Genomic DNA, 15,837 nt, shown 5'->3' on the forward strand with positions numbered 1-15,837 from the left:
GTCAGATTTTTTTTTCCCATTTGTGAAATATGAATTAAAAATTTTTGTGGTTAATGATTTTTTTTTTTGTGTGTAAACTTTTGATTATCCACAATTTACACTAATAGAACGAAATGATTTTTTTTGTCCAAACCCTTTTTTGCTAAAATTTTTTTGTTTAACCATTTTTTATGATTAATTTTTATGGTTAAGTCTAATTTGCTACTTACAAATGAAATAATAATATCCACAAAAATGTCTATGTACATATTAAGTCTAATTTTTATGGTTAATTCTAATTTACCACTTACCAATGAAATAATAATATCCACAAAAATGTCTATGTACATGTTAAGTCTAATTTTTATAGTTAAGTCTAATTTGTCACTTACAAATGAAATAATAATATCCACAAAAATGTTAATGTCCATGTAAAAATATGTATAACAATGAATAACTCATGTTGGTGTGCCATACGCCTTCTAAAAGGAAAAAAAAAATAAAACAATATAAAAATAGTTATCAAACTGAAGTAGATTAATGGTTGAACTTTATGTCAATTTAAATGTAATTCTTTTAACATATATTTTCAACCAAGTAGTTAGACATTCTGTTACTCCAAACTCTCATGTTAAATGCTAAAAAAATATAAAATTATCTAACGAGGTCAAAAAAGAGTTTAGAGATGCACTCAATTATTTTTTTTTTCTTTTTTTTGTCAATATTTAAGGGGAAAGAATCAAACATCTAATTTCAAGACTAATAATATGAATCCTTTTAAATATAAGTCCTTAAAAATCCTATCATTAATTTTTTTTTTCCTTTTTTTTTTTTTTTGCCTTTATAATTTCTCAACAAAAAAAACATTGTGTTTTCAAACAAAAGGCAAAGAGATCAAGAAGAAAAAAATCACTTCCCAAAACCCCAAGGGATGTTTGATTGGCAGGTTTTCAACATGAGAATTAACATAGATATCTAATTCTCATGTTTGTTTCATAGTTTTCACCTCTTTTGTCTGGAATAAGTTATTCTCAGACATTGGTTTTCTATTATCTTCCAAAACTATAAACTTTCTCTTTTCCCTCTCTATTTGTTTTTCATTTTATATATAATTTCACTTTAAATATAGTTAATTAATTAAGTAATATTAATTTAACAAAAATGATATAAATATTTATTTTAATAAATCAATAATGATATATTAAAATATATACTTGACTTATTTTTATAATAAAAATTTATTAAATGAATGAAATTATTTTTTACATAAATGATTAATTTATTAACTAATAATATCTTAAATATATTTAATTAGTAAACTAGGATTAGTTAAATTTAGTTAATATTAAACTTCATTTTCAATAATAGTAATTTATTACTTTATTGTTTTTTTAATAATCAAGTAATTTATGAAGATTAATTTTAATTCAATCCTTCATTATGAACATATACTCGTCACTGATTATTTATAAGAAGTTAATTATTTATTATGATTATTTTTTATAACTCCGTTCATTATTAACATATCATATTTACAAAATACTTTTTAGTATTCTTTATTAATATATAATATTTTTATCTCATTTTCTTCACCTTTTATATAATGTATTATCCATTTAAATATATTTTCTTATATTATTTAATTTAAAGTAAAATTACTAATGTTGAGTTTAATTGATAATAAAAATAATTAAGTGTTATATTATAATTAGTATGACGTTCATTAAATGCATTAACTGGTTAATTTTAATTATAAAATTATTAAAATATTTATAGTTATAATTAAAATATTGAATAATTATAATTATAATTTTTAAATATTTATAATTAAAATTATTATTCATTCCTAATTAATTAATTTTTTATTGATATATTGAATATTATTTATTCTTTAAATTATTAAACTATCACAATTCTAATAAGATTTTCATGCTTAATTTCATAAATTAGATACAAACATTATTTTTGTTCACCAAATTTTGATAGCATTTAGATGCACAACCAAATACAATCATATTTGATTTCCAAATATCATATTTACAGACATCTTATTCTCATAAATCATTTATTCACAGATATTTAGAAATCCTTATACCAAACGCCCAAGAATCGATCTAAAAGTCTGCTTCAACCCTTTCGAATTTTTCTCTTTGTCTTTTTCACATTTCCATCATTTTTTTTGTCTCTTCCCCTGCTCCGGCTGGCGCGACAGCTCCATTTCCGGCAACCTCTGTTTCAGCTTCATCTCGAAACTTCTTATAGATATCACTCTTGTAGAAACTCTTGGTTCTATTCACTAAAATCAATGAAATAAACGTACCCAATAAAGTAACTGCAGTGATTACAATGAACGAAAGCTTAAAGCATTCCCCACCAAAGCACTTTAATTCTTCTCCTGCTTTTCTAGTAATCCCTTTTGCTCTGAGCTGCTTCTCTGCCTCTCTATCGTAGAAATTCCCAGCCACTTTCACATTCAAAATATAAAGCCCAATTGGGCTCGCCACTGACCCAAAATTGTAAAGCGTTGAGTAATATTTCAACCCAAAAAGCTCTGAAATTATGGCGAAAATCACCAGCCATTGTGCTCCAAAGCAGAATCCGATTACAGTTGAAGCCACATATAGCCCATTTGGGACATCAAATGCGATCATCAAATGGCCGACACAGGACAAAAGAAGAGTTAGAGAGAGTATTAAAGGACGAGGAAATTTGTATTTTGTCACAACAATTTCAGAGACGAAACCAGAGGCAATTCGGCCAAGGTAATTCCAAATGCTGACTAATGATACAAATATGCTAATGCTTCTTTTTGGGTACCCCAAAGACATTCCGATTTGACCTAAATTGTCGATCGCCGTTAACGCTCCACCGACGCCACAAGTTGCAGAAAGGAATAGAATCAGCATGTCGATGCTGAAGAGAGCTTGGAGAATTGTGAAGTCCTCGCCACGTTCTGGTGGACTGAAAACTGTTGTCCAACAAGATGGTTCCTTTTGTTCTTGTTTTGGGGTTTGTTTCGGATGCTCTGTTTTTGGGAGTTGCTCTGTAACAATTTGAACACAGGGATTTGAGGATTTAATGAAGGCGGTTTTGAGTTTCCAGAGATTGTATTCTTCGATGATGACGACGGCGAGTGGGAGGAAGAGGAGGACGAGGACGACGGCGGCACTGCCACCATATTCGTTTTGAGTAAACTCTGTTTTGCTTTCTATGATGGTCATTAGTATTAGGAATCCGGCGAGGCCAAGAGAAATGTAAAGGAAATTGTAGAAGACTTTGAGTTCGTTTGGGTGTCGGATGACTTTGATGATACGAATTGTTCGTAAAAACGCGAAGGAAATTGCCGCCGGGAGCCATCCGATGAGGAGAATTAAGGATTTGGTGTCGTTGCCGTAAAATGCGTGGAAGAGTTGTGTGATTATGGCGCCGCTCCGCCCGACGTACCCCTTCAAGATACCTAAAATTTGTTAACGTTCAAGTTTAATTAGTAGTGATTTTTATTTATAAAAATTTAATCCATTTGATTTTGTAATAATTTAGTATTGTATTTTTAAATCTGTAACAATTAGTCCCTAATATAAATAAATGTATCAAAATTAGATGTCAATTTTAATTATTTTGTGATGTATATTTTATATTTATATAAAAATATTGAATCTCTAATTAGTTTATTAGTTTATATATGCCAAAAATCTCATTAAGTCTTAACACTAAATTGTTACAAATTTCAAAGTACATGAACTAAATTGTTACATACTAAAGTTCATGGACTAAATTGTTACAAAATTGAAAGTTAAAAGACTAAATTGTTACAATCCAAAGTTAAGAACTAAATTGTTACTTTTAGAAGGATAGGGACTAAAAGTGATTTTAAACCTTGATTTTTTCTTCTTAATAAAATCTTGAATAGGGTTGTTTTTAAATATAAAAAAATTAACCAAAATATTTACAAAATATAGCAAAAATTTAGAACTATTAATTATAAATGTTGATAGACTTCTATGAGTGAACTGGTATCTATCAACGTCTATCATTAATAGTTATAAAAATTTATTATATTTTGTAAATATTTTTAATCATTTTTTCATTTTAAATAATTTCTAAAAAAAACAAAGTAAAATTTTTGAAAATAAATTGGTAATTAAAATACATACTGAGAACAACGCCGCGACTCTCAGGAAAGTTCTTGACACAAGTAACAAGAGAACCCGTATTAGCAAAGGACTGAGAATTGGCTCCAATACAAATATAGACACACATTTGCCAAACTTTGGGGGCGGAGATCCGTCGAGTAACGGCGAGCCAAATCATAAAGTAACCAAAGAAATTCAGAATGGCGCCGATGGATAGAACCACCCACGGCGGCGTAACTTCGTTAATAAGCCCAGACAAAACGCCGACGTTTGCACCCAAATCCTTAAAAAAACTCAACAAATTCAACGTTGTTTGGTCGTAACCCAAAACCGATTTTATGTCATCGGAATATAGGCCGAACATGTACGTCGCTCCAGTTGTCGCCATGATTAGGAGTGAAGCGAACACCACAAACCACCGTCCGGTGATGACGTGGACGGCGATGCTCCTTATGTGGGAGCACCTCAAGATTCCTCCGCCGGCCACCATTTTCTTGGAGGTGGATTATTCGTGTAACGAGAGAAAAGGAGAAAGAGAAAGTGAGATGTTTGGTTATTGAGTGGTTGTGAATTGAAGGAAAATATGTAGACGTTTTGAAATCAATAACAGAGACTCTATAAGTTGACTTGAAGAATTTGTAGTGAAGCTTAATTAACTAATTAATGTCATTGTGTAATGATTTAATTAGTTGAGAAATATTCGAGTTGGTTAGCAATTTTATTCTATTTCAGTAAAATGCAAAAATGAAATTTTTACATAAAATTTATGATATTAACCTCAAGTTTAGAGGTTCGGTTTTTCCACCCTAAATATTGTCTATATATGTGTGCTTTTAAATGCTCGAATTTAGTTATTTTAGATTTTTAATAAATATTTGAAATATTTGAATAGGGTAGTTGAGAAATATGTAAATTAATTAGCAACTTTATTCTATTTCAAAATGAGTATAACTCAATTGATATAAAGTTTGTAATATCAACCTCGAGCTTAGAGTTCGACTCCATTTCAAATATGTCAAAAAAAAATATTTTATTATTATGCTCTTAAAGGATTGAATTTAGTTATTTTAGATTTTTAATAAGACTTTTAAATGGTTTTTTTATGAGAAAACTTTTAAACGGTTAGATTTATCTTTTAAGAAAAAAAAAATAATGATAAGATACCAATAATGTTAGAAACATACTATTTTCTTAAATTTTTTTTCTCACCAAATTACATCACTAACAATTGATTGTTTTAAATATTCATTCAATTCAAACTTGAAATATAAAAATAATCCAAGCTTATTTTGAGTTCCACAACTCAATCTAAGGTACCAAAAGGATAGTAGGGAAGCTCTTGTGGGGTTCAGAGCAGAAATCAAGGAAGTTGCCGCTGGAGATCTTGATTCAAAGGTACTTTAAAGGTTAGTGTTGAAACTCTGTTTCTAGTGTATGAGCATGCTTAGTTTGAAGCCAAAATTAATGAATTAGAATGCTTAATATCCTGTTTTACTTCCGTTGCCTACTTTCTAAATCCAACAATTGGTATCAGAGCATCATTTAAGCATTCAATTTGGTTTAACTTTGGCTTGGTGTTGTTGTTTCATGAGTTGTATGAAAATGATGAAGTAATATGATTTCTCTGAGCTTTGGCATTGTTTTCTTTTCAATTATGATGTAATTCTTATAATTGGCTCTTGTTTGTTGAGCCTTAATGTGTGTTTAAGTATATGTAATTCGTATAGAGTCATTAGAGTTGCAATTAAGTTGTAATTGAAGAAAGAAGTGAAGAAGCTCAAGCAGCAAGAACCAGATTTTCAACATCTGCTCAAAACTCGATGCTCGATGCTCAAAAACTCGATACATGATGCCTTACTCGATGAGCAACTCAATGGTATTTTGTGAAATACTCGATGCACAATGCCATACTCGATGCTTATACTCGATGGTATTTCGTGATATACTCGATGAATGATACTAATGGAAAAAATTACTTGCGGAGAACCCAATCCCCGCGGAGAAATACTCGATGGTATTCGATGCTCATACTTGCTCGTATATAATGAAATACTCGATGCATGATGGTACTTGATGGCATACTCGATGCTTGATGGTACTCGACGGTTCTTTGCTCGGTTTAGCACAGTTTTGAGCATTGGAAGTCCAGTTCAAGGTGGTTCAAGCATTCCAAAAGTGTTTTTAAGCTAATTTTTGCTTGTGGTCTCACCGTGACCAAACTCCTCACGCTCTTTCTCGTCCAACAAACAATCGCCCAACGACACCACGATCGTCTACACGAACAACAAGCAACGGGGACGACACCACCACTCCAAGCCCTTAGTATTCTCGGAGTGAGAATCCAAAGGGTGGACTTTGATGGAATTGGTAGAGGGGAGAAGGAAAAGCAATCGTGTACTACGAACAAGCAAGTGGGGGAAAGGGACAACTATCGTTGATCGTTTAGGTTGGGGTACACGATCGTGTAGTAATTGCTAAGCGATCGTCTAGGTTAAAGGTAAGCGATCGTTTAAGAAATCTCAGGCGATCGTTCAGTAAACGCGGGTGTACAATCGTTTAGTAGGCGGGCACTATCGTATAGGCTCTCAACACTAAGCGATGGAAGACTTTCACACCATGAGCAAATTTTGCTGAGAAATAGAGTTTGAAAAACTGTTCTTTAGTCAGTCGATAAACCAGCCTTCATCTCCTTATTCCCTTAATCCAAGCTTATTTTGAGTCCCACAACTTAATCCAGGGCACCAAGAGGATAGTAGGGAAGCCCTTGTGGTGGTTCACGAGTAGAAATCAAGGAGGTTGCAGCTGGAGATCTTTATTCAAAGGTACTTCAAATGTTAGTGTTGAAACTTTGTTTCTAGTTTATGAGCATGCTTAGTTTGAAGTCAAAATTACTGGATTAGAATGCTTAATGTTCCTGTTTTACTTCCGTTGTCTGCTTCCTGAATCCAACAAGCTTGGGCCTTTACTTTTGAGGGTCGAGCTAGGTCGGGCTAGCCCAATAATGAGGATGATATCAGATTATAAGAAAAAGAATTATTTTTATTTTCCACTTGAGCATAGGAATATTTATACTCGACTAAAATCAATGTTTGAATCTTTACTCCACTTATACCTATTTTTTTAAAAAATATTTGATAATTATTTTATTTTTAATTTTCTATTTATGAAAATTTAAGCTTAAAATCAGTACTTCTACCCATAGTTGTCTTGTTTTAAATCTACTCTTTAAACATGATTTTAAAAAACCAAATAAAAATTTGAAAATTAACTTTATTATTATTCTTTTAAATTTTGTTTAGTGAGGAAGAAAGAAGAGTTAAACAATTATAATATTCACTAACGGGGCATTAGTTGGTGATTATTATATGGAAATTAGATTATCTATAAAGTTAAATTGTTTTTTTAGTTTAGTTGAAATATTTAGTTTGGGGTGTTGTGTTAAGTTTAGTTGAGTTAGGGTATTTAGTGTAGTTTTTCTAAATGAAATTGATTTTGTCTTGAATTTTTTTTTTACCTTTTTAAATATAAAAAAATATTTAAAAGTATTTATACTCTATAGCAAAAAGTTGTAAAGTACAAACCACTTTCGTAACTTTTTGCTATAAAATGTAAATATGTTTGAATTTTTTCTATTTATAAGAATTTTTTTTTTCTTATTTTTTAAAATTTCCAACTACGCTCATATTTTCCTAAAATTTTTAACACTAAAAAATATTTTATTCTTTTTTCCCATTCTTAGAACATAACAAATTCCTACAAAATAAAAATATACTAAACACAAATTTTGAATTCAATTTTTGAACAGTTATAACATATATTTTTTTTTTCATTCATAAACACCAAACATATTCCAAACAAATTAAAAATTTTCACAACTATTTAATCCTCGATCATGAACACTGAAGAAGCTTAAAAATTGAGTAACTTTTTTTATTTTTCTTCTTGAAAAATGTAACATATTTTAACCACAAAACTTGAACACTCAATTGCATAATGATTTTATCTACATCCTTAAAGATATGTCATATTCCAATAAACTTAACATTTTCTCTAATCCCTAACCCTCAATTTTTAACCTCAAATTAATTTAACTTGACCATAATTGTTAATTAAAAATAAAAAACAAAACAAAACAAAAACAAATTCTTCTCAGTTTTTTTTTTCCATTTGTGAAATATGAATTAAAAAATTTTTGTGGTTAAGGATTTTTTTTTTTTTTTTGCAAACTTTTGATTATCCACATTTTACACTAATATAACGAAATGATTTTGTTTTTTTGGTGAAAACCCTTTTTTGCAAACATTTTTTTTGTTTAACCAATTTTTATGATTAATTTTTATGGTTAAGTCTAATTTGCCACTTACAAATGAAATAATAATATCCACAAAAATGTCTATGTACATGTTAAGTCTAATTTTTATGGTTAAGTCTAATTTGTCACTTACAAATGAAATAATAATATCCATAAAAGTGTCCATGTAAGAAAATGTATAACAATGAATAACTCATGTTGGTGTGTCAAACACCCTCCAAAAGAGAAAAAAAACAAAACAAAAATAGTTATCAAATTGAAGTAGGTTAATGCCTGAACATTATGTCAACTTATATGTAATTCTTTTAACATATATTTTCAACCAAGTAGTTAGACATTCTCTACTCCAAACTCTCATGTTAAATGCTAAAAAAATATAAAATTATCTAATGTGAAGTCAAAAAAGTTTAGAGATGCACTCAATTGTTTTTTTTTCTTTTTTGTCAATATTTAAGGTGAAAGAATCTAACCTATAATTTCAAAACTAAGGAATTTACACCATCATTCAATTATAATAATATGAATCCTTTTAAATATAAGTCCTTAAAAATCCTATCATTAACTTTTTTTTTCCTTTTCCTTTTCCTTTTCTTTTTTTTGGCTTGTTATAATTTCTCATAAAAAAAAAACATAGTGCTTTCAAACATAAGGCAAAGAGATGAGAAAAATATCACTTTCCAAAACCCCAAGGGATTGTTTGGTTGATAGATTTTCTGCATAAGAATTAACATAGATATCTAATTCTCACGTTTGTTTGAGAGTTTTCACCTCTTTGCTTGGGAATAAGCTATTTCCAAGCAATCTCATTTCTAACACATGAGGTTTTCTATTCCCTTCCAAAACTATAAACTTTCTTTTCCCCTTTTTCATTTTACATCTAATTTCACTTTAAATATAGTTAATTAATTAATTAATATTAATTTAACAAAAATGATATAAATATTTATTTTAATAAATCAATAATGATATATTAAAATATATACTTGACTTATTTTTATAATAAAAATTTATTAAATGAATGTAATTATTTTTTACATAAATTATTAATTTATTAACTAATAATATCTTAAATATATTGAATTAGTAAACTAGGATTAGTTAAATTTTATTAAACTTCATTTTCAATAATAGTAATTTATTACTTTATTATTTTTTTTAATAATCAAATAATTTATGAAGATTAATTTTAATTTGATCATTCATTATGAACATATAATCATCCCTAATTATTTATAAGAAGTTAATTATTTATTGTGATTATGTTTTATAACTCTGTTCATTATTAACATATCATATTTACAAAATACTTTTTAGTATTCTTTATTAATATATCATATTTTTATCTCATTTTCTTCACCTTTTATATAATGTATTATCCATTTAAATATATTTTCTTATATTATTTAATTTAAGGTAAAATTACTAATGTTGAGCTTAATTGATAATAAAAATTATTAAGTGTTTTATTATAATTAGTATGATGTTCATTAAATGCATTAATTGGTTAATTTTAATTATAAAATTATTAAAATATTTATAGTTATAATTAAAATATTGAATAATTATAGTTATAATTATAATTTTTAAATATTTATAATTAAAATTATTATTATTCCTAATTAATTAATTTTTTTATTGATATATTGAATATTATTTATTATTTAAATTATTAATATATCACCATTCTAATAAGATTTTCATGTTTAATTTCATAAATTAGATACAAACATTATTTTTGTTCACAAAATTCTAATAACAACCAAACACAGTCATATTTGATTTACAAACATCATATTTCCAAACATCTTATTCTCATACATCATTTATTAACGATATCTAAAAATCCTTATACCAAACGCCCAAAATTGATCTAAACGTCACTCAAATATGTCCTACTCATCGCTCGGCTTCAACCCTTTTGAATTTTTCTCAGCTTTTTAACTTGTTCTTTGTCTTTTTCACATTCCCATCATTTTTTTTGTTTCTTCCCCTGCTCCGGCCGCCGCTACAGCCCCATTTCCGGCAACCTCTGTTTCAGCTTCATCTCGAAACTTCTTATAGATATCACTCTTGTAGAAACTCTTGGTTCTAATCACTAAAATCAATGAAATAAACGTACCCAATAAAGTAACTGCAGTGATTACAATGAACGAAAGCTTAAAGCATTCCCCACCAAAGCACTTTAATTCTTCTCCTGCTTTTCTAGTAATCCCTTTTGCTCTGAGCTGCTTCTCTGCCTCTCTATCGTAGAAATTCCCAGCCACTTTCACATTCAAAATATAAAGCCCAATTGGGCTCGCCACTGACCCAAAATTGTAAAGCGTTGAGTAATATTTCAACCCAAAAAGCTCTGAAATTATGGCGAAAATCACCGGCCATTGTGCTCCAAAGCAGAATCCGATTACGACTGAAGCCACATATAGCCCATTTGGGACATCAAATGCGATCATCAAATGGCCGACACAGGACAAAAGAAGAGTTAGAGAGAGTATTAAAGGACGAGGAAATTTGTATTTTGTCAAAACAATTTCAGAGACAAAACCAGAGGCAACTCGGCCAAGGTAATTCCAAATGCTGACTAATGATACAAATGTGCTAATGCTTCTTTTTGGGTACCCCAAAGACATTCCAATTTGACCTAAATTGTCGATCGCAGTTAACGTTCCGCCGACGCCACAAGTTGCAGAAAGGAATAGAATCAGCATGTCGATGCTGAAGAGAGCTTGGAGAATTGTGAAGTCCTCGCCACGTTCTGGTGGACTGAAAACTGTTGTCCAACAAGATGGTTCCTTTTGTTCTTGTTTTGGGGTTTGTTTCGGATGCTCTGTTTTTGGGAGTTGCTCTGTAACAATTTGAACACAGGGATTTGAGGATTTAATGAAGGCGGTTTTGAGTTTCCAGAGATTGTATTCTTCGATGATGACGACGGCGAGTGGGAGGAAGAGGAGGACGAGGACGACGGCGGCACTGCCACCATATTCGTTTTGAGTAAACTCTGTTTTGCTTTCTATGATGATCATTAGCATTAGGAATCCGGCGAGGCCAAGAGAAATGTAAAGGAAATTGTAGAAGACTTTGAGTTCGTTTGGGTGTCGAATGACTTTGATGATACGAATTGTTCGTAAAAACGCGAAGGAAATTGCCGCCGGGAGCCATCCGATGAGGAGAATTAAGGATTTGGTGTCGTTGCCGTAAAATGCGTGGAAGAGTTGTGTGATTATGGCGCCGCTCAGCCCGACGTACCCCTTCAAGATACCTAAAATTTTTTAACGTTTAATTATAATTAGTAGTGATTTTTATTATTTTTTAAAACTTGGAATCTAATGTTGGAATCTCTAGGAAAATAGTAAACAATGGGAGTGTTTACAAAACCTAAGTTTGAATTTAGGAAGAAAATAATGAATGATTATAGATTAAATTTATAAGCTAAGTTCTCGAACTTAATGAAATGTTTGATAAATTTTAGAACTTCCAACTTTGTTTTAAACAAGTCTATGACATAATTAACTTTTTCTTTAACCAATTCATCTAATAGTTAGAAAATTAAATTTTATATCCAAGATTTTGAATTTCACATTCTAGTTTACTTTAAAAAAAAAAAAAAAAAAATCACTTTTGATACCTAACCTTTTACAAAAGTATCAATTTAGTCAATATACTTTTGATTTTTTAATAATTTAGTCTCTAAAATTTAGTATGTAATAATTTAGTCATTGTATTTTTAAATTTGTAACTATTACTCCCCAACGTAAACAAATTTTTCAAAATTAGATGTCGATTTTAATTATTTTATGATGTATACTTTATATTTTATAAAGATATTGAGTCTCTAATTAATTTATTGGTTTATTTATACCAGAAATCACATTAAGTCTTAACACTAATTTTTAAAATAGGGACTAAATTGTTACAAATTTCAAAGTATAAGAATTAAATTGTTACATAGTAAAGTTCATAGACTAAATTGTTACAAATGTGAAAGTTAAGGGACTAATTCGTTACAATCCAAAGTTCAAGAACGAAATTGTTACTTTTACCCAAGTGCAGGGACTAAAAGTGATTTTAAACCTTGATTTTTTCTTCTTAAGAAAATCTTGAATATGGTTGTTTTAAAATATAAAAAGTTAATCAAAATATTTACAAAATATAGCAAAATTTTAGAACTATTAAGGATAGATGCTGATAGACTTCTATCAATTTCTATCCGTGACCTAGTGTCTATCAACATCTATCATTAATAGTTCTAAAATTTTGCTATATCTAGTAAATATTTTCAATCATTTTTTCATTTGAAATAATTTCTAAAAAAAAAAAAAAAGTAAAATTTCTGACAATAAATTGGTAATTAAAATACATACCGAGAACGACGCCGCGACTCTCAGGAAAGTTCTTGACACAAGTAACAAGAGAACCCGTATTAGCAAAGGACTGAGAATTGGCTCCAATACAAATATAGACACACATTTGCCAAACTTTGGGGGCGGAGATCCGTCGAGTAACGGCGAGCCAAATCATAAAGTAACCAAAGAAATTCAGAATGGCGCCGATGGATAGAACCACCCACGGCGGCGTAACTTCGTTAATAAGCCCAGACAAAACGCCGACGTTTGCACCCAAATCCTTAAAAAAACTCAACAAATTCAACGTTGTTTGGTCGTAACCCAAAACCGATTTTATGTCATCGGAATATAGGCCGAACATGTACGTCGCTCCGGCTGCCGCCATGATTAGGAGTGAAGCGAACACCACAAACCACCGTCCGGTGATGACGTGGACGGCGATGCTCCTCATGTCGGAGCACCCCAAGATTCCTCCGCCGGCCACCATTTTCTTGGAGGTGGATTGTTCGTGTAATGAGAGAAAAAGAGAGAGAAAGTGAGATGTTTGGTTATTGAGTGGTTGTGAATCGAAGAAAAATATATAGACTTTTTGAAATCAATTACGAGACTCTATAAGTTGACTTGAAGAATCTGTAGGGAAGCTGAATTAACTAATTAATGTCATTGTTTGTGAAGCTGAATTAACTAATTAATGTCATTGTTTGTCTTATGTCCTACAAACATGTGATACCAATAATATTGTCTTACTTTTGCTTGTGGGTTGAAGGTTTAAATTTAAGGTAAGTTATCAATTTATCATCCTAGTTTTATTGAGTTGGTATAGATTTCAATGTTTCTTTAAAATATATGTGTAATGATTTAATTAGTTGAAAAATATACGAGTTGATTAGCAATTTTATTCTATTTCAGTAACTTATGCAAATATGAACTTATGATATGAACCTTAAGTTTAGAGATTCGATTTTTCCACCCTAAATATTGTTTATATATATGTGCTTTTAAATGCTCGAATTTAGTTATTTTAGATTTTAATAAATATTTAAAATATTCGAACAGGGTAGTTGAGAAATATGCAAATTAATTAGCAACTTTATTTTATTTCAATAAGTATATCAAAATGAATATAGTTCAATTGACATAAAGTTTGTAATATCAACCTCAATCTTAGAGTTTGATTCCCCCATTTCAAATATATTAAAAAAACATTTAAATATTATGCTCTTAAATGATTGAATTTGGTTATTTTAGATTTTTAATAAGACTATAAATGGTTTTTTTTAAGGACAGTTGTAAATATAGACATTAGATTCAAAGTATTAACAGATATAACATAATATAAAAAAAATTACAAATATGACTAAATTTAAATAGTCTATCAGTGATAGACCATATTATTGGTAGAAGTCTATCAGTGATAGACCATATCACTGGTAAGAGTGTATAATGATGGAAGTCTATCGTTGATAGACTCATCTATATTTGCAATTTTTTTAAAATGATGTTATACATTTGTTTATTATTCCTAAAAATGCTACCAATTTCAATTACTTTTTTTTATGAGAAGACTTTAAAATTGTTAGAGTTTATTTTTTAAGGAAAACAAAACGATAAGATATAGAGGGTGTATCTTAATATATTGTATGCAGATAGTCCAATATAAAGACGATCAAATATTATAAATAGTTCCTAAAAAATATAGAATTTATCATCTCAAAACTAATTAACATATAATAGAAAGAGTATCTCCTTTATCTTTTAAAGATTGTGAGATTTTCTCACATTTTTCAATATGAGGCTCTCAACAATTATAGAGCCTTAAATCAACTATAAAAATCCTATTTTCTGGGATTGAAACTTCATGATATTCAATAACAATAAATTAAGAAGATGATTTAATATTTTTATCCGTTTTAACTTTTTTTTTTTTCTTTTGACAACATCTTGAGTAAGAGAATCAAAATTTTAACTATAATATAAATTTTATACCAGACATATTATTTAAATTGTGTTATGTTGGTATCTATTTGAAAAATTGAAGGGGGTGTTGAAAGTAGAATATAAGAATAATAAAGTGGTTTGGAATTAATTGGTTTTTGGCCTTCTCTTGTTCTTTTCTCTAAACTATGTTGACATTTAACCCAATTTTTTGAGCCAACCATTTTGGACCCCATAAATAAATTTAGAAAAAAAAAGAAAGAAAAAGAAACTAAACTTAATTCTCTTTCCTCTCTTTTTTCAGCACAACCAATTATTATCTCATCTAACTGAAAAATGTTGAAATGTAAGGGACTACCAAAACTTTTTTTTTAAAATAAAAATAAAATAAACATTATCTCTCAATCAAAAATATAATATCTGAAATTCTTATAAATAGAAAAATCTAAAAATATTTACACTTTATAATAAAAAATTCAAAAATTACTTATACTTTTGAAATTTTTTGCTATAAAGTGTAACTAGTTTTAAATGTTTTTTATATTTAAGAAGACCACATAATTGTTATAATATGTATTAGTATTACATATTATTTGAATTTTAAAAACTCGTTAATATGTGATTCCCTAAAATTTGTACTATTGAAAATTTATGCATATAATAAAATTGAGGTTTATATCTTATTTTAATTTATAAACTTTGAATTTTGTTTTATCAAAGTCTTTAAACTATCAAAAACTCATTCTAGTTCCTAAACTTTTAAAAAGTGTTTTTTTTTTTTAAATCCCTACTATTAAAATCATGTTAATTATTCAATAAAAATGTAAGGGGACTTGTATTTTTGAACGACTAGACTCTAGATTTATTGAGCAAGATGAAGGTGAAGTAAAATGACAACAACTTTGAACGACCAAAATTTTGAACTAAAAATGTTTTTTAAATTCTCTTGCTTTACCACCTTATTCAAAATTGAAACTCTAAATTTTTTAGCATAGCTAGCTTATTTAGTAGCCTAGTCATCTAAAAATTCAAGTCACCTTATCATTTTGTTAAAGAGTTAATAAAATCTTAATATAACAAAGACCAAAATAAGACTTTTTAAAAGTTTAGGGACTAAAACAACCATTAAATGAAAGTT

General features: G+C 28.9%; 2 protein-coding genes across 2 annotated transcripts; both read right to left on the reverse strand.

The window, feature by feature from the left end:
• Positions 1–1,941: 1,941 nt before the first annotated feature.
• Positions 1,942–4,736, reverse strand: LOC120082171 (protein NUCLEAR FUSION DEFECTIVE 4-like). The gene is made up of 2 exons (XM_090315787.1): positions 4,134–4,736; positions 1,942–3,436 (listed from the first exon to the last, which is right to left on the reverse strand). Exons 1-2 carry the CDS (start codon positions 4,600–4,602, stop codon positions 2,139–2,141), a joined length of 1,767 nt encoding a protein of 588 aa, XP_090171913.1. The 5' UTR covers positions 4,603–4,736; the 3' UTR covers positions 1,942–2,138.
• A 5,420-nt stretch (positions 4,737–10,156) lies between these two features.
• Positions 10,157–13,423, reverse strand: LOC120082170 (protein NUCLEAR FUSION DEFECTIVE 4-like). The gene is made up of 2 exons (XM_039037425.2): positions 12,783–13,423; positions 10,157–11,680 (listed from the first exon to the last, which is right to left on the reverse strand). The coding sequence occupies exons 1-2, from the start codon at positions 13,249–13,251 to the stop codon at positions 10,383–10,385; spliced, it is 1,767 nt and encodes a 588-aa protein (XP_038893353.2). The 5' UTR covers positions 13,252–13,423; the 3' UTR covers positions 10,157–10,382.
• Positions 13,424–15,837: the final 2,414 nt, after the last annotated feature.

The sequence above is a fragment of the Benincasa hispida genome, chromosome 7 (genome assembly GCF_027475165.1).
Source record: "Benincasa hispida cultivar pf3 chromosome 7, pf3_genome.v1.1, whole genome shotgun sequence".
In the NCBI taxonomy this organism is placed as follows: domain Eukaryota; kingdom Viridiplantae; phylum Streptophyta; class Magnoliopsida; order Cucurbitales; family Cucurbitaceae; genus Benincasa; species Benincasa hispida.

Bases quoted from the DNA above. Each gene is read 5' to 3' on its own strand.
- LOC120082171 (XM_090315787.1), bottom strand. From the start codon at position 4,602: ATGGTGGCCGGCGGAGGAATCTTGAGGTGCTCCCACATAAGGAGCATC. The intron at 3,437-4,133 runs GTATGTATTTTA...AACAAATTTTAG, and splicing joins GAGTCGCGGCGTTGTTCTCA to GTATCTTGAAGGGGTACGTC.
- LOC120082170 (XM_039037425.2), bottom strand. From the start codon at position 13,251: ATGGTGGCCGGCGGAGGAATCTTGGGGTGCTCCGACATGAGGAGCATC. The intron at 11,681-12,782 runs GTATGTATTTTA...AAAAAATTTTAG, and splicing joins GAGTCGCGGCGTCGTTCTCG to GTATCTTGAAGGGGTACGTC.